This window comes from Manacus vitellinus, unplaced genomic scaffold (assembly GCF_001715985.3).
Source record: "Manacus vitellinus isolate BGI_N305 unplaced genomic scaffold, ASM171598v3 scaffold_49_pilon, whole genome shotgun sequence".
Lineage (NCBI taxonomy): Eukaryota > Metazoa > Chordata > Aves > Passeriformes > Pipridae > Manacus > Manacus vitellinus.
The window spans coordinates 5,335,049-5,354,874 of NW_021940603.1; the positions used below are offsets into that span (position 1 = coordinate 5,335,049).

Genomic DNA, 19,826 nt, shown 5'->3' on the forward strand with positions numbered 1-19,826 from the left:
AGCTTAAGAATTAACACCAAAAAAAGGGTACAGCACTTTCTCTTCAGAATATCCCAACTCGAAATACTGCTGCTGACTGTACTGACTTACAAAGATTTTTTATAATTGGAAATTATTATTGGAAAATGGAATTTTAACAATCAGGAAAAGTATCTGCAAACCTGAATTGAGGACTAAGAAAAACTTTTCTAGAGGCAGAAATTTCATCAAGAGGCCAGAGTTGGATCCTAATATTTCTGGCAAAGAGCAGAGGCACCAATGCAAGGGCTGTTGAGCTCAAGTGAACTGTGGGGGAGGAAAAATGTAGACGGAGAAATGGAAGTTTCGGGATGTGGGAGGGTTGGCACAGATTTACATGAACTCTGTTAACCAGGCAGGCTGCACAGCCCATTCCCAAGGGCCCTATCAGACTCAGGTCTTTACTTTTTTTTTTTTCTTGCTGCCCAGAGGGCTTAATTTTTCCTTAGAGAGACAGACAATCCTGCAAGATTTTTCCACCTGTAACTTCTTAACTCTGGCTCTGGTGATGACAGCATGATGGCTACCACTGGGAAAAAGGCACTAAAAAAGATTTACCCTGCAATGGAAATGAACCTTTTGGAGGGGGAAAAAAATAATAATAATAAAAAAATAATAATAAAAAAAATTAAAAAAAGGGAATGGGAAGTGAGAGAAATACAAATGAAGCAAACACCTTGGAACATCTAAAGGCAACTCCCCTGCTTACAGGCTCTCTAAGACAGCACTAGGTATGTGGCCTTCAGAAATAGAGATGAATATATGATAAAAGTAATTTATGAAACAACTGGGCTTCTTGCAGAAGAATTCCATGCATAGGGCAACTCTACCCCCTCACTCCCTCTGGAAGAGGGGCTGTTTCTGAGGTGGAAAACAAGAGATATTGAACAGGGGATGGTAAGCCTATGCAAGAGCTTGGAAACAGAAAGCCAAGACCTTCCAGAGCTGGATGTGGACACAGTGCCAGAGGAAAAGCTGCAGGATGGCTCTGTGCCCTTCCTGTGACATGCATGGCTCTGCTCATAGAGCCTTCCCAACTGCTCCTCCCTCCTCTGACCTCTGCTGTAACACCCAAAGCCAGTGTGCTGGGATTTGGGAAGGTGGAAGGTGGTGAGATCACCCTGGTTTGAAATTCAGCCCTCCACCCAGGCCTACCCCAGATTCCTTATGCCCATGACAAGCATGGCAGCATCACGACGAGCTGCCTCCAACCTGGACCTTCCTTCTGGACCTCTCAAAACCGCTCCCAAAATAACACAGATCACACATACAGTAAAGTCCAATGACAGAGCCATGTAACAAACCAAAACATTAAAACACACTATTGTTTTAAAATATCAAACATTTTTAAAAAGTATTTACCTTTTGTGCTATCAAAAGAATGACTATCTTTTAGTAACATATTATGTCCTGACACCACAGCTCTCCCAAGTACTGAAAAAAATTTGATTTTGAAGTTGGGGAAATTTACACTGTGATGAGCAATAACAAAACTTTCTGGGTGACATTTACCAACAGGAGTTCCCATTCTAATTTAATTTTGAAAGAAGTAAGAGCAATGCAGATTAGCCTTCAAATCAAAAAGCCTCAGAAATCAACTTTATGGACACAGGACAACTTTCAGAAGTTATACAGGGGGCTGTGGCTCTTTTAACATTGTGATTAATAAAACTCATGTTTAATAATTACTTACAGATCCTATAGACCCAACTTGCAAAATCTCAAATAAAAAATCCCCTAGATGAACGGCAAGGGCTCTACAAGGTTACTACAAGTGACAACTCCCACTTGCACATCTAGAAAACCCTCACAGGAAAATTCAGAGACATCCACATGAATACTGTATTATCTTAGACAAAAGTAACTACATCATTCATCAAATGAAATTTCAATATTCCTACACTGTTATTCCATTTTGATGTTGTGTTTTTTACCTAGGAAGTTTACTCCTTCTACCCCTGCACAGCTCCTACACACTCCTCCTCATCCACAGGGCCAGCCCCTCTGCAAACAGGCTTCCCAAAAACTTATCCAAGTAGCACCTATCATTTTTAGAAGGATCATCTGGCTTAAACTCATTTCATAAAGGACAGTTGACAGCTAATATTTGTTTACTTTCTGGATTTTTATTTCATAACTACCTAGAATTTCATTCCTATAGATATAAATATCACAAGAGCGTGTATGTCTGTTCACATGCCCACATGCTTCCTGAAAATATTGACTTGATGTAAGCCAATAAAGGATTAAATATGTTGCCATTAGGTAGCTTAAGCTCCTCAAACTAAATAATACTTTGAATTGCAAAATGCACTATATCCTTATATTTCCAAATGAAATCCAAAGAATTGACATTTGATCTAAATATTCAGGATAAAGAGTTGGGAAGGGTGATATTAGGAATTCCTTCTAAAAGGAAGAATTTTATTTTGTTTCTTGTGGAGTGAATGTTTCTATTTGCCAAAATTATGGACCATGAGGACAATGCTGACTGGCATAAATACAGCAAATGTGCAGCTGACTCTGTTAGGAGTAAGAAATTTCAGAATTTGGAAGGACACAGCATGATGAAAGTACAGAATTCGAGGAAGCCAGGAATACTTAAAAAAACCCCAACCCACTGAAGACAATTTAATTCTGGCTTTATAAGTTTCTGGAAAATTCTCTTTTCTTGGAACCAAATTTAGTTCATCAGGCTCCTCCTGCCTAAGAAAAGTTAAGGTGGAAAAGTCCACAAGAAAAACATCCTAAGACAACTACAGGTATAAGAATAACCAATTCACAAAGTATTACCTTTAAAATATAGCTAATAATTCGGTATAAATTAACAAATGGACTCAGATATTAATAAATCATAAGATGTAAAATATTTATTCTCTTTGCATGCAGAAAATACTTATCAAAGACTGTTTATCACCTTTGTTTTATTTTTTAAATTTTCATATTACAGTTTCAGCAAAACACAGACATCTTAATTTAAAATGAATTCTTCTGCCTTACCCACTGCCATAACATCTAAGCATCTCCAACAGTGGAAGTTTTTAGTTCCTGAGGAATCTAAAAGCAGCATTAAGAAAACTGAATAGACAGCTAGAGGCAAAATCCTTTGACAGCAAACACCACCGATACTGAAAGTTTTCCTCAGCAACATCAGCCTCATCTTCCTTCATCTGGCTTGTCTGCTCTCTTGAGTCCACATACGGATACTGCACAGGTAACTGAGTCATCATGGCTTCCTTAAGTACTGTTTACAGTCACTTGAGGAAGGGAAATGTGATCAAATTCCCAAGCTGTCTTACGTATGGATCTTGGTGAGGGTTAAGGAAAAATCCCCTCATCCCTGAAGGACTCTAGCAATGAAAGATCTAGAGATGGAAGTAAAGCTTTTCTACTATCACCAGTGAGAAACGAACATCCAGGAAGAGACAGGATTTTAAGGCATTATCACAGACTTTTGACAGCCCTTGTAGACAAGACCATCTGGAAGCCAACAAAGAATGAGACAGGAGATCATGGATCTGAGTTCTTGAAATAATTTCAGTACCATGTCTTCACACTGCAAGAAAATTAGTTTCACCTCCAAGAGCAGACCCTTCCTTTGCAGTTCACCAACTCGGTCCACGTCTTTGTGTCTCAACTTGCTAAACCACTGAGATAGTGTAACATAAGTGAACAGTCAGAGACAAATGTTCCTAAAACGGCTTCAGCAAGATGAAGCTGTACATTGCCTTTGTATATCTTCCCCCCCAGTCTGATTGGGAATTAGGCATTTGATTCTGGGTTGTAACAAGTCCAGGTGACCAACAGAGAGTCAAGTGTGTACAAGATGGACTTCCACTGTTCAGATACCATACTATATTTGAAGAAAGAAGAGACTCCTTCAATGAGTAAAGCATTGGCTTTTTCACGGTTCCAAAAAAAAAAAAAAGTGAAGGTCACAAACTCCACTCCTGCACATCCACCCAGAAGTGCTGAACACCCACCAGGAACACAACAGGCTTCTACTGGGTCAGTACACATTCATATGATTGCTGCAGTGGACCACAATCACAGATCTTCACAGAACCCCATGCTCAGTTTTACTTAATTTTCGACTGGAAACCATCCTCTTCCTGGAATTTAATTTATTACATATATACATACATACATATATATATATATACATATATATAGATTTTGGCTTTGTGGCAAAATGGAACATATGCATTACTACTTTAAAACAGGGTCTTACTGCTCCTATTACATGCACAGGCTTAGTCCTGTAGTACTGTTTTTTTTCCACTGCATAGCTCCTCTCTCCCCTTCTCCTTGGCTCACTGGTATTGCAGAGAAAGCTAATAGATGTGCTCAATATGTATTTTACCAGGTTGTCATTAGCACCCCCTTGGAGTACTCAGCTGTAATGATTCCCAGACTCTGTGTACTAGGTTCCATTTTTAGACCCACCACTTTCTTTGTAAAGCCATGAGCACAATGCTGGCCTTGCAACTTGTGGAACCTTAAAGTAAAAAGCAGACCCCAAAGTGCTGAAAGGGCAGTGAGGCTTCTGGGAAGGTAGATAATTCCATGAGCTATGTTATCTTTTAACCCTGCTGTCAGATTAAGAAAGACAGCAAAGTTCAGGCAATCTGAGTTGGCAGTAAATTGTTACTGCTCTTTTTAGACCTGCTGAAAAGAAATAGAGCCAGCCTGTAAAATGTCACATTGCATACAATTCAACAGCTACATTTCTGCCTAGTCTTGGACTTTATGTTTTCCAAACCCCGTGTTTGTCTTCAACTGAATTTTCCTCCACACATTTTCTTGCAGTTGTAGCACATATGAAATATTTTTTCAAACCAGAAATTCAGGTGTGAAAAATCCCAATCTGCGAAACAAAGGTAGAGAATGTACCTATTATAGGCTAGTTATAAATGCTTGGAATTAAACTCCTTGTAGAAGCTGACTGAAAATTTGGGTTCATAAACCGTGTTTAATGCACACAGTGAGCTATATTTTACATCTGTAGTGGAAGATGAAGAAGGTTCAGGGAGCCATTTAAAGTAGATTCCTCCGAACAGTGTAACCAGCATCTCCAATGTCAGGTTGTCAGTGACAACCTGACTGTTCCTTAGGCAGCAGGATGAGCAATCTTCTCCTACAATCCAAGATCAGGTACGTAAACAATACAACCATAGGTGTTTTTTAAAGGTAGAGCAATTATTCACTCCTGGTGAGGCTCTAACAGTCATGGAAGAACTTTTTGTTCAACTTTCTACTGCAAAGGTAGAACAGACTCTAAATACTGACCATCTATAACCCCCTACACATCCTTCATGGTGCACCTACTCCTCAGATAGCTGTATGTACGCCTCCAAATGAGATAAGCACTTTGTAATAACTCTTAAGAGTCTAAACCAGTGCCAATTAGTTATCTTTTTTTTGAAAGATATCAATATTTTCGAAGTGCAAAGAGCATTCAGATCACCAATAATCAGCACTCATGTAAAAATGCCAACATCAATATCAGTGAACTAGTAGTGACAGAGAATGCAGTTGGAAAACAGTACAATGACAGCTGATCAGTGCATTTGAAATTTTTCTAGATACAAGCATCTCAGAATAGTCAACTGCAGATATGCTGTTAACCCTCCCCCTCCTTCTGGCCTTCAAAATTCAAATATGATTCAAATCACTCAAAGTATACTGAAAGAAAAAAGATGTTAATTATAATCATAGCAAGCCTCCCCCAAACCCTTGGTTTTGTTTAAAATTAAAGGATATACACACTAGATACTTACCTCTCTAACAAATAAATTTTCTGCTTTTTGTTCTGCATCTTCAGGTACAGAAGGATACAGTGTCCTGATTTCCAGTGAAACTGTGTCTATCTGGCAATAAACAAAAATATGCAATTTAGTCAAAGTGACAGAACAGCAGTTTTGTCTCATGAAAAGGTTAAGAACCTTGTTATCATGGCTTGCATTTTTTCAATTTGTCATGCAGCCAACAACACATGCATACCAACAACTGCAACCCTGCCCACACACACTACTCAATACTATCAACTAAAGCATTAATTACAAGCAAGAGCAGAGTTCGATCAGATTTCTGGGAATAAAATTGTTCACGTAAACTTGCTTCAGTCTCCTAAGTTTCTGATAGTAAATGTCATCAAGTCTTCCTTACATCCTCTCCCAGAAATATATGCCAAATCCAACAGTGATACTTGTGTTCTCCACTTCTGAACCTCATTCCTTTTAGTCAAGGAACGTGGAGACAGAAGTAAAAGCTTTGACTCTTTGCAAGAAGAGAGGAGCAGAGTCCTCCCAACAACAGGAGGGCCACAGGACAGTTTGATGGTCGAAAGCAAGGGGAACCAGGCAGCAGCTTCTCAGAGGAACACTTGCCCCCATGGGCACAGGCAGCAGGGCAGGGCTGACAAGGGACTCCTAGCACAGCCTGCAGCTTTCTTCCAGGCTCCACAGGAGCTGCACAAATTAGTCCCTTTTTTTTGAAAGCAGCTGCTGACTGAGCTGGCTTGTCAGGCCCCACAGCAGGAAACCACACAGAGAAGTGGATCTCCAGAAGTTCTCCACAAGGAGCCAAGCTTCCCTTAATTCCCAGCAGGCCAACGAGAGGTCAGGGCCACCAGCAGTGCTCCTGTGTGTGACCCAGGGCCCCCATGCTGGGGTCAGGCAAAGCAGCCACTTTGCAAAAGCTTCACAGGAGGAAGCTTTAGGGTATTTTCAACTAAGCTACAGATGTGTCCCACTTATTTTCTCTGCCATAAGAGGGTAAAAAAACCAAAAACCCCAGCAGCCCAGATTATGCTCTCAGTTGCAATGGAGTAACTCTGTCACTCAAGACAGAAACCCAGACAAATCTGACCTCCCAAGTTCATTTTTCCTTCCATTACAGAAAGGCACACGAATTCCAGAAGAAGGTCTATGGCATACAACTGGTTTAATATGAAGAACCACTGCTTAATAATACCATGAAGCAGTTTGCAGTGTCTACTGTGCCCCTGGAGGTTCTCCTTCCTATCTTCTCAGACTAAAAAGTGTCAGGCTAAAAGGTGATGTTTTTCCTCTATAAATTGAAGCACCCAAACTCTACATGACAACTGCCTGCAGATTATTGACTGCATTTTTCCTTAGAGCTTACACAGACCACTCTGATTTCCCCCCCATCCCTTTCTAAGTGAGTAATTGTGAAAGAAAAGTATGTATCACTGAGACAGAAATATCATGGGATTCCCCAAACTTTTTGGTTTCATCTGGAGAGCTCAGGATACATGATTAAAACACTCTGGCTCTCATGAATAATGACAGTGCCTCATAGTCACCAGAAAGTGAAAAAAATTCTGTTCTTCTGAACAAACCAAACACAGTTTCCTTAGTGTGAGTTCGTGGGCTCTACCCAGCTGTGTTACCAACTCCATGTGAAGTGATTTACACAATCATTTAGTCTATGAGTAAAAGAGACAGCAGATGGAGAAGTATGAATTTTCAGGTCACATTTAGTAACAGATGTCTGAATCCTTGGTTGCTTAGGGACTCCCCAGCAGTACCCACAATCTCCGGAATGCACCTTGTTACTTTTACTTCACACATACGCGACATTTTAAGTCCTGATTTTTAGGCAGTCACAAGAAGACACAATCCCCAAGCACAGCTGAAAACCCACGGGTGTCCCTGTGGCCCATCAGATGGAGCTCTTCCCTGGGCTGGGACCCTGCAGCCAGCAGCAGCAGCCGCAAAACACGCACAATGTCCTTCCAGCACACACACCACTGCTGAAGATCTGTTGTTCCCAGACTAAGGCAGAGTGGAAGGCCACAGGAGAAGAGATATGTGATGTACTCTGTACCTCACACTGACCCTGTCACGATGGTGAATAAGCTTCAAAGACACCAACAAACAACCTGTCCTGCTCACCCACAGTAAAGTTTATCTGCCCCATGTAGAAGATAGTTTCCAGCATCTTTTTTATAGATCAGACACAGCAGGTCAACTTCTTTACCCAGTACAACACTTATTGTCAACTGATATCAACACACTGAGCAAGACAGTTAACATTTACCTAATGGGGCCATTGTGCCTCCCTCCTCTTACACAGCCTGTTAAAAAGACTGTAGCTGAAAAAGCCTTGTAACCCCACTGTTTTGCCTGTGGTACTTTCCCCCACTGTCCTTAACATGACCACACTTGAAAGAAAGAAACACAGCCGTGCAAACCTGAGAAATCAGGTAACACTGGGCTTGTGCGTTTGTAGACTTTAACAAAGAACATCACAGGCTTATTTACAAAGAATTGGGACATGGAAAATGTTGTATATTGTTATATTTAACCTTGTGTTAAAAACTACAAAGCACTTCCCTTCTGAGAATTAGTTATGTTTAACCACTTAGCTGCAAAAGGCCACAAAGGCACTTCCTGTTCATACACGATTACTTCCAAAGTTAAATGCTCTTAAAGGCTGATCAGGCATAGCATTAATCACCCAAACCTATTTACTTCAGAAAACAACTAAATTTCAACAACAGGCTATGTGCTGCTGAAAGAGTCATCAACAAAATAAAGGATTCTATTTAGAAAATTCAGTATTTATAAATGTGCTGTAAATGCAGCCTAATTTTCTAATGTTTAGGCAATCATAGCAATTTTATGTTCAAACCAGAGGTCAATTACCCTGTCATTTGTGCATGCAAACTAATCAAATAATGCAGATATCAGCCTAAAACATTCAATTCTATAATTCTTCTGAATTATTTTTAATCTATTTTATATAAATATCCTATATCCAACCATGATTTCTGGCATTGCCAGGCTGTCACATTTGCATAAGATGTTGGCCCCAGGTGTCGGATGAGTTATAAGGTGCAATTTCACTAAGCACCTTCTATTGCTACATCCACCTTTTACAGCGAAACACAGAAGTTAATATTGCTCCTTATCGACAACTAATTACGAATAATGTTTTCAGGCAGTGACTACTTTCCAGTGACATGGTGAATTTAGCATTTGAAATCGGAGTTCAAACTCCATTAGCCATTTCAAACATTTTCAGTCTGAATCTATTCTAAATAGCTTTTAGTCTGAAAGTCTGTTACCAGTGGTTAAATCTTTTGACGGATGCATCAACAATGATGGTATTTACTTCCTGCAAAGGCTGCCCTCCTAAGAGAGCTAACCACACACAGGCAGACACGTCCCTCTCTGTTCATGTTTAGATTCGATCTCTCTCTAAAGAAAAGCTGCTCAGCCCCATTTTCATCCAAGTAAACAGATTTACTTAACGTTACAAAACCTGCAATGAGTTAGTCCATTAAATTAAAATGTAGTCTAAGGTGCAACTATGCTGTACAAATACCACCGTGCTGAGGCCCCCTGACAAACTGCTGGTCTGCTGTCCCAGCACAGACCTCACCATGGAGGTACGTGTGTGGGGCAAAGTGAAAGGAGAGCAAGCACAGAGCACATTTAAAGGGCGGATTTTGCAGCATCACTGCCTAAATCACACTCCGTGTGAGAGGCTAAGCTTTGCCCACAGCTTGCTTTGCTGACTGCATTAGCTGTCTCTACTTAAACAGCTGGAGTGTGTCCCTAGAACTGTAGATACCTCTCACTCTCCTGCTCCTGCTGGATGATGTGAACTTGCACGTCAAGAACACCCATATACTATTAGTCATGAGAGTAATGGACTCAACTTCTGCTCCTCTAAGAATGAGCAGATACTGCTTGCCACATGGGAAAGTGGGAGCTAATTCATGTGCTACTGAAAATAAACCGTGATCTCACCAATGCAACCCTTCTGATCTCAGAAATAAGTCATGGTTACAGAGGTATTTCCAAGGAGGCTCCAAGGCCTGTGCTCCAAGCTGCCCCTATGGCACACATGTTGTTTCATGTGAAGAGGCAGTGTCCTTTCCTACTCTTGCTCTCTCCCCTTAAAGATGTATCTGATTCTGTTATGAAGTTCTGTATCCAAATGATCATCTTTTGTCCCTGCACAGTATCTAGATAGCAGAGGTTTCACAACCTGAAAATCAGGGAGATTTTGGCTCTTTCTTGTTCAGAGCTAAAAAAAAAAGAAGCCTGGAAACAGTCACACCTGTAGTGATGGCAAGGACCAGCAACAGCACAACTCAGCCCCTCTTCTTCTAAGGCCTCTGAGATACTTAGAGGGAACAGGGCGCTCAGGTGGGCTTTCAAAAGCCCAGAAGAGTCAGAAGCATATCAGACTGAACTTCATTAGGTTTTGCACTATGCAGGCAAGCTTTGCCATCTTATACCTGGTCCTAAATTTAGGCAATTAATTAATGTTTCTATTGCAGGTTCAAAACCAGGCATTTGGCCACACTTTTACACACAGTTTAAAAAAGTCTGAGTTCCACTTCTCAAACAGAGATTTAAAAAGAATCATACATAGGGAGAGAAGAAGGAACAAATTTGCATGACCCAGAGAGTTTAACATGTTTTATACCATACCAAATTGGAGTGCCTATTAAATACTTTCAGCTACCTTTTTAAGACAATTAACTTCTATTTATCAACATACCATTTACACATATTTAGTTACCAAACCTCCACACAAGCAAAGGTATTAGCAAAGGGGTGCTGAGCCTGTTGTCACTAAGGGAGAGTATCAATGACTTTGTGCAAGACTCGAGATCCTGGAGAGATTTGAAAAGAGGGTGCTGAGTGTTCAGTGAATTCCAAAGGATGGTGACATGAAGAAAGGATGAAAAAATAGTCATGAAAGGATACAGCTTTTTTTGCTTGCATATATGACAGTGCTTAGGAGCAGAAGTACAAATGTATGACAATGAAACTGGGCAAGACTAAGATGTGAAAGGTTAAAGATGAGAGGAAGACCAATTTGAAGGCAGGTGTCACACTTCTTTCATGGCCTCCCTTCTGGAAAACATGTAGAAGAGAACTGAGAAATAGGACTGCCAGACAGCAGCAGTTCCATTTGTCAAGGGAGAGTGTGGCCAGGTCTGGGGAACAGAAGGTGAAGGAAGCACAGTAACCCAGTGATGAGGATGCAAAAGTACCAGCATCACTAACAAGCTTGCCTTTTCTATGAGCACAACAGGAAGCCCATCAACTCCATCTCACTACCACCAAGAAGTACAGTGCAAGTGCTGTATTGATGTATTGCTGCAGAAATGTCCACTGGCCATTGTTTCACAGCACAACAATGGAAGGGAAATTTGTTCACAAGATCCAGGAACAGAAGAAGCTGAGCTAACGTGCTTTTTCTGAAATGGAAACTGGGCTTTGGGCAGGCAGGAGAGTTATAAGGAAGGCATGACCATTTTGTCCATAGGATTTGCTCACTTTATGGGTCCAAACTGGGGTTGTATCAACACTGAGCCACGAAGTCTGCAGCAAGTGCAATCATTAGTTAAACAGTGTCCACCATTTCCTGGGGCATTATCACGTTAAATACCACTCAGAGCCAGCCTGAGCACCTCCTAATTCAGTCAGACATGGATCTCTTTCTACTCAAATGGCTGACCCAGACTATCGCACACAGGTGATATTTCAGCAGGACAGAGCAGGCCTATAAATAGAGACTCTGCAACTGGAAAACTTGCCTGGTACGGAAGCTCTGCAGTCCTGTCTGGAGGCAGAGGCTCTTGTTACTGCCGCTGACTTCGACAGAGGATAACAAAAATGAGAGAGATTTATCGCCAGGATATGGACCCTACCTACTACTACCCCTGCTCTTCTGTGAGTACAGGCCACCTCTACCATGCAAGTACCTCTCTCACCTGTCTTCATCTTTTTACTTATTGCTTTTTTTAAATTTAAATAGATTATGCCGAATAGTTGCAAAGCATAACACAGACGAAACAAAATAGAAGTAGCTACTAAAATCCAAGCAGGCAACAACTGCTCAAAACGAAATAAAAGTAAGGCTATGAAAATATGCTTGACAGACAGAGCTTCAGCAGTAGGATGTGATTCTTTCACTGAGAGGGTTTGCTCTGTGGACTTGAGCTCAGTTACTCTAAATCAAAGGGCTCAAGGGCCTTGTGACAGCACACAGTATGTCTAGTCAGCTTTGTAATGCTAAATTTCAATTTCATAAATTGACAAATGTGCAAAATGGATAAAGGAATTAACGATAATGAGGAAATCTATTCTGTTTAGTTTTCTCTCAATCCCATGAGCACATTAACTCAGCTAATGCCACCAAGGAAATAGAGCCATTTAGTAAAACAAAGCAGTTGATAAGATTAAGCTGGCCTCCTAGGACAGTAGCAGTGCCATGAGTTAATGGGAAGGGCCCTCACACAGCAGTTACAATTGGTGACAAAATTGAAATGTATTTCCATTAGAGAATGCCTATTCATCAAACCCTAAATATTTGACAAAGACGGGTTGATTTTGAAGAAGTTGCTGTGCGATGCCCGCACACTTGCCTGGCAATGCACCTCCCCAGCTGCCCAGCAGGCAACCCCTGCCCTCCTGAGCCGCCCCACACTGCCATTGGGAGAGCTGCCCTGGACTTCCAGGTTCTCAGTTTTTTTGCAGTTTGGCAGGACAAGCAATGGAGAGCCCAGGATGAGGTCAGGCAGCTCCATGGCTGTGGGGTCTGAGATCCACTGCCTGTCAGCGTCCCACCCATGGGAGCCTTCCTCAGCACCAGGGACTCTAGTGGCCAAATACATCAAAACAGAATGGGATCAGAAGTTACAGATTAAATTAGACTATAACAGTAGGGAGAGATTCTAGCACTGGCCAAACTACCACTGTGCTGAGTAAACAGACAAGTATATGTTATGGAATAACATGTTTAGTGAGTTCCCAAAATATATTTGGGAACAACCAGGGCTTCGAGCTTTATCTAATCCTGAATAGTAAAGTCACGCATATAAAAATGTCAAAGGAAAAAACCCAACAAAAACAAGTGAATTCAGTGGGAGGGAAGTAAAGCATTAAGCATGAATTAAGGAAATATTAGAGAGCCCTTGGACAACTTCTGGCTCTCCCTCTAGCAATGGAGATAAAATAAATTAACAGATGAACCAAAGGAAAAGAATAACACATATTTGTCTTGTACTTACTGAAAAGTCATCATCAGGGAATAATATCAGATCCTTAAACTGGCTGTCCCCAATACTTTTTTCAATTTCTGTGATAACAGCTTCATAATCCAGAGGCTCCAAGAGTTTGGGTTTTTCCTGCTTTGGAAAAAAAAAAATCAAGTAAACTCTCTACATCCAAATTTACCTTCCTTCCCTCTCATAAACTGAGATCTGCTATATTTTCCCTTTTATACACCAAAGCATGAATAATTTCTCTCCTCACCCCAGTCTTCTCAGTTTGTTGTAGCTGAGCTCACGCGAGAGAGTGGAAGTGAGGAAGTTCTGCCAGTTGTAACAGCCTCTCTCCATCTGATAATTCCAGAGCAATCTGTCAGCTCATTACAGAGACTAAACCCACCACATGAACTTACCTGGCATTCTCAGGAATTCTCTCTCTCTTTCCCCGTAAATATTTGCAGGCAAAATGACAGACACAGTTTGAAACGAACATAGATACGACTTTGAGCTAACATGTTTTAGAATAAGAAACCTACTAATTTTTTCACTGTCTCACACAGTCCCACCCTTTGAACTGCTGGTAGCTTGTGAATGCCACCATATTGTTTTAGTTGGTAATAATCCAAGATTATTCTCCTGGAATAAACTATCTGGCATCCAGCCCCATGGCCTTTCTTGTCAGAAACAGGAGTACTATCATGGTAATAGTACTCTGTTATTGCCTGAAATAGCAGTAAAGTAAGAAACCACCACAGGAACCACCAAACAAAACTGAAGTCACAATGTCTTGAAATACAACCCAAAAATAGAAAAAGAGAAGCCTGTCTGACATGCTAGAATACATTAAACAAATGAAGTCAAGTATTCGAGTCACAACATTTGCTTAATTTAAAGATGTAAGTATCAGAAAGAGTGAGTGAGAAAGGACAAGAGAACTGTCCGGAGGGATGGAAAAGCAGGTGATAAGAGTGGAAAAGGACACTAGTGAAAAGCAAATGCAGAAACACTTCTGCTGAACAGTCCTTCAGTCTGATGCAATAGTGGACCTTAAGCAAGTAGTATTTTACCCACTGTTCTTGCATTGGGCTATCCACATTAATATCAAGTTTCCCTCCCTCTTCCCTAAATCAAAACCAAGGTGTGTTGAAAAAGAAAGCTTTTACACCTCCATAAAACAAATTTCTCCAAGACAATCTCATGATTGTCCACTGTATTTGATTTTTTATATATACATATATATATGTAAAGGATCATACCTGAATTTTTTTATATATGTATATACGTATATAAAATTCACATATGGTCCATTATATATACAATGGTTCAAATATAAAAGTCCTTCTCTCTTTTGACTTTGTTCTAAAGAGTTCCTTTTTTTTTTTAGTCATCACAGCCATCTCAAGATTTCTCTCCAGCTCTTGTAAACACTGTTACCCTTCTATTTCGAGTTCAAGACTCCCTTTGGCATCAAACGCATCTATGAAAAGTTTAATTAAGTATCAGTAACTCAACCACACAAATTAGATTAAAACAGTGGGATACACATGTTCCTAGAAGGTTATTCAATTGCTGAGCAGCTGATGCTAGAATCACAGAACAACTCAGGTCCTCTGCAGGCCATCCACTCCAATTCCCTGCTCAAAGCATCAAAGCTCCATCAAAGGATGGAGAGACAATTAAAAAAGTCAGAACTGCTCCTTCAACAGTTCAGTCTATTACGTCTCTTCTCAGTCTATTAACTCTCACAGTCCTGCTTGTCAGCTTAAGAGTTAATAAACTTCTGAAATCATTAGTGTTTAGCATTCACAAGCCAAAAGCACTATCTACTGATGCTGAGATATTAAAGAATTGTAAAAGACAGGCAAGACCAACACATAATAGTAAGAAATAGAACAAATAGTCCCATACAACCTGGCCTTGAACACTTCCAGGTATGGGGCAACCACAGTTTCTCTAGGCAACATGGGAAGAAACTGCTTTAATTTTTAATTTAGATTCTGTGACATCACACTCGTTGTGTGATGTTCAGGTAAGACAAGGAGCCCTACTAGGACACATGAGACTTCATATGACCCCCAGTCACAGCACCTTAAACTGTCTCAAGCAGGTACTTGGCCCTGGTCTGCACCAGTTGACACATAATTATCCAGCCCTGCTCAAGAAGCTCTCAGGCTGAGCAGCTGCCATATTCTTCAGAGAGATTTCAGTGTGTAGTTTGACGACAGTGGTTTCCCACAGGAACTTAATGGGGTCATCTGACCATGTCACCATGCACAGCTTGTTCTTGTTCCCTTTCAAATTACATATAACTCACTGCAGTATCCTTTCAACAGGAGTTTTAGACTCTCCATCATTAAATCTATCATTGTATCTATGTATTAAATATTCCTCTATAAACACAAGCTTCAAGGAGTTGAAACCATGAAGAGAAAACACCAGTGCACCTCTATGCTGTACCACTCATTTTGGTAATGATGCCCAGGTCTGAACAAAGTTCATTCAGTTTAAATTTAGCAGAAAGCAAACTTGTAAGTAGTGCAATTGTTGTCTTCAGTAGGAAACCTTATAGCAACCACTTACAGGAAAACTCAAAGAAAAAGTGAAAATATACATGCACTGACATTTATGAGGCACGAGTGTTTCACTGAGCCATTTTTCCTGTACAGTGGTTTCACTAAAACAAGAACATTTTCTGCAGAAAGTTTGTGACATCACACTGAGAACACCCCCTTCCCAGAGCTGATACTGTCAGGCTAATGGTTTTGCAACAATATCAACTTTTAATAAGTCAGATATGCCACTGATATCATAACTGTCCACTCTCTCAAAGTAGACGTGTCAATACAATATTAATCTTGGTCAGATGCTTCTTGGAAACATCATAAATGCCAGCTTTCAAAAGTTCAAAAAAATCATTAAGTAAACAAATGACATAAATAGACACCTTTCTACTGAAGTCAAAGACCATGGAAGAGCTGGGAAATCCCAGAAATCTTGAGACTTCTCTTGAAATATGGGGAGATCCCATAAAAAGTCCTAGCATTTGCAGGTTCTCTATGGCCGTGGAAACTACTCTTATTGCAGAACTAAGAGGTATTCCTTCTTCCCCCTGGAAATCCCTGTAAGGTTGAGGTGAACATAACTACATCTCCTTCAAAATTAACATCACACAGATGTTGGGATGCAGGTGGAGGCAGGGTAAGCTATGTAACATTGCCCTTGCTTTGCTCTTCAGAAACTGGCAATGCTCAGAAAACCACTCCTGATAGCTGCTGAAACACTCCAGGGGAAAACTTCTCCTTGGCAGCTACAAGGTCATTTACATGAGACAAGAATACAACTCAAGAAAACCCTAAAGCAGAGAAACACAGCAAGTGCATGAACATCACTGTTCCCACGGCACTAATTCTCTTACTCTCAGTGCTGCAAAGGGCACGATCTGATGGCAACATTTTAACAGATGTTAACAGAGAAGCCTTTTGAGAAAGATTACACATCTGAAATAAATGTAGGTAGGTGTGACATTATCAAATTTACTGCAGAACTTTTCAGCAAAGCACTTCAATATTAATGGTGATGTTTTTCTACTGATGCAATAAAAATTACTTTCTTCCTTCTATGGCATTACAGCAAAATCCTGTATAAAATGCAATACTGTATTATGCCAACTCCCATAAATCAGAGATGCAAGTAATAGGGCATCCTTGTCAATGCAGTGGCTGCGGAGATCATCTAGTCCATTCCCTGCCAACAACAAGCATGCTGATATAATAAACACAATGCCTCTCTTCATCAATTCTGCATGTTCTTACAGACCATAAGACTAGGTACTGTGGACACTGACTACATGCTTTGCAGAGCCAGTAATTTGAACTCAGCAAAGCTCAGCACTGCAATGCTTAGTGTTGCAGTTTTGATGGGAAGTCACAGCTGGTTATCTCTAGTTTATCTCTAGAAGCTGCGGGATGGATGCTCAGTTTTCTCCTCACAGGCAGACAGAAGCAGTGATGTTGGGATTAGCAAATTCTGCCTGCAAGCACTAGCAGAGATCTGTAAATGAGTAGGGTTGATTTAAAGCTAATTTAATAACCATAGTGCTGCCTCTTCTCAATTTAACTTGTCTGTTCTTTTTGGAAACAGGCCAACTTGGCAATCTGAGCCAAGATCGAATTATGCTGGCTTGGATTTTTATAATGCTTTTTATATTCTTCATCTCAAGTGAGTAATGAATTTAGCTGTGCTGAAACAGTTGTGAATACATCTAGTAAAAAGGCACTCTCTGACTCCTCACCTGCTACAACAATCTCAGCAGTATTATTTACTTCACACCCTGACAGTGTTGTGGCATGTAGTTTTGAATTTTGGTGACCCAACTTTTTGAAACTCTTTTGGGATACTGAAAAGCTGTTAAATGAACATTGGAGCCAACAGGAGAATAATCTCTATTTAATTTCACACAGGTGAATCAGCCCAGATTCCACCGGTGATATATGGCTTCATTGCCATCATCTTCTGGTCTAGGTACAAAAGCATTATTTTTCCACAGTAGTAATGAGCAAAAATATTCATATAAATGATGTTACAGAATCAGATATGGTACCTGGCTTGCTGCCAGCTGCACAGTCATTGTGCACTAATGCTTACACCCATCTTCTCTTCATAACTATCTATCATCCTCCTAAAGTCGTATTTCTGTGAACACTCCCCAAAGGAGGAAATGATGTAACTGAGACCAATAGTCTCTGGATAGTCATCCCAAGCACTTCCCCATCCTAAAAATAAAGTAGACCAAATGCTGTGATTTTCTAATGCTTCAATGACATATTATTCTGACAATGAATCCAAAGTATCTAAAATTTATTGAATTTAATATAGATGTTTAAATAAATTCCTTCTCTTCCACATGCCAGGAAGAAAAAAATTAAAGAAACAGATAAACAAAAAGAATTTAAGCTGATGGACTTCAGTTACCTGGACTAAAGTACCTCTGTGACAAGAGGATCCACTGCATGTTCATAGAGTCAAAACAATTATGATGGTCAGATTGGTCAAGATCAAGCAAGACTCTGATTTTATACTTCATCCAAGCTATGGTTTGTCTAAAATTTCAATTCATTCTACTACACATTTGAAATACTGAAATGGGCAGACTTACAAGAGAAAGGGCCACTTACTAAAATAACAGCATTGCCTTCCTTTATTTTTATTGTCTTCTTAATATTATTCACCAAACCCAATTCTACTAAAACTCACAACAGTAAATTAAATTACATTCCAGGATGGCATCAATGTGAAGTGATTTTCACACTTTTTTGGTTCTTCCTTTCCCCAGTTAAATACTCTGTCTCTGACATAACACGTCCTTTTATTTTTTTATATGGTTAATATATGTAGTTAATTATATTCCACCAGGGTAGGCCAAATTCAATTGAATATTTCTTTGTCAAGCATGTCTGAAATGAAGCTAAAGAGCAGCCACGACTCCATGACTTTTGGTGGAGGTGTATTGTAAATGCTGAATTTAACCCTGTCTTCAGACATACTAGTGACGCAGACTGTCCAGCAGCTCTGAGATGTGACAGTCACAAATCCTAAATACTCAAGGAGATGAAGCTGAGGCTGGAAAACAATTTGTTTTTTATAGAGTCACCAAAACTTCTGCATTTTTGTAGGACCAAGGTATGTCTCTATGAGACAATAGAGCAGTTTGGTGCCTGAGGTGGGCACCGTGGGAAGGATATCTCCACTGAGTGCACCTTTTTCCCCACCACCACCAGAGACCATGGGTGAGCAGCCTGAGATCCAGAGTGCTCCTGGTAGTGGCTCCGGTGGCAGCATTTGTACCCAGTGAGCAGAGACAGAGCAGCCACGTGGGGATTATGGTGTCCCCAACACCCTCAAGCAGCTGAGCTGGGAGTGACAGGTCTCACCCACCCAAAATGCTCTCAACCCCTCTCTCCACTCCCAACACAGTCTGCATCGTGTTACAGATTTCCTTTAAGGAAAATAAATTTTACATTTCAAGCACAGGAGAGGCAATTCAACGTCTGCAAAAGGTATTTGGGGAATGGACAGGGAGGCACAGCCAGAACCAGCAGGCAGATGGCCTCTCTTTTTGATTCAGATCTCCTTTTTATGACTGCTTGGCCTATTCTGCATCTATTCACAGTCAACAAACTCTCTGGCCACATTACAAAGGCTTCCTTTGGCTCAGTGTGAAACATAGTCAACAAATTTATTAAAATTAGTGGAACAAAGAAATTTTTTTTTACATACCCCTCTCTTCCAGCCTAAAATACACTCACTTGTCAGGTCCAATATGCTTAATTTGTCATGACTTTCAGTAAAACTTGGAGAATTTTATTTGGAAAGAATCCAGTCAGGGCTGCACAGCACAACTGATACACTCTTCAGTGGCAGCAGTGAAGCCAACGTGTCAATAAATTTCATTAAGGGGATTGCCAGTTCCCACACAATTCTGCCACAGAGAAAACAGCAAGGGATTACAAAGAATTCAACCCCCCAATTCCTAGTGATTCAGAAATTGCCAAGACTCTCTAGTACCCATCAGCTCAGGCAGAGCAAAAGCAACGAAACCTGTTGAAGACCCTGCTGGGAATAATGAAAGTGAAAAGTAATTTTCATTCATTAAAGGCCTCTTTATTCAATGAAAATTCTGATTGACACCAATAAGGGACCTGCGTGACTAAATGATACTTACTTTGTACAAATACAGTCGGGGTAGGATGAATCCTAACTGCCTACA

General features: G+C 40.4%; 1 protein-coding gene across 1 annotated transcript in view; it reads right to left on the reverse strand.

Annotated features, from left to right (window-relative positions):
• Positions 1–19,826, reverse strand: part of DOCK10 (dedicator of cytokinesis 10) — a 121,942-nt gene that overhangs the window by 76,412 nt on the left and 25,704 nt on the right. The window contains exons 2-3 of the mRNA XM_018080034.2: positions 13,082–13,201; positions 5,799–5,888 (exon numbers count right to left, since the gene is read on the reverse strand). Coding sequence (XP_017935523.1) covers positions 5,799–5,888; positions 13,082–13,201 — 210 coding nt within the window. The remainder of the gene's footprint in view (positions 1–5,798; positions 5,889–13,081; positions 13,202–19,826) is intronic.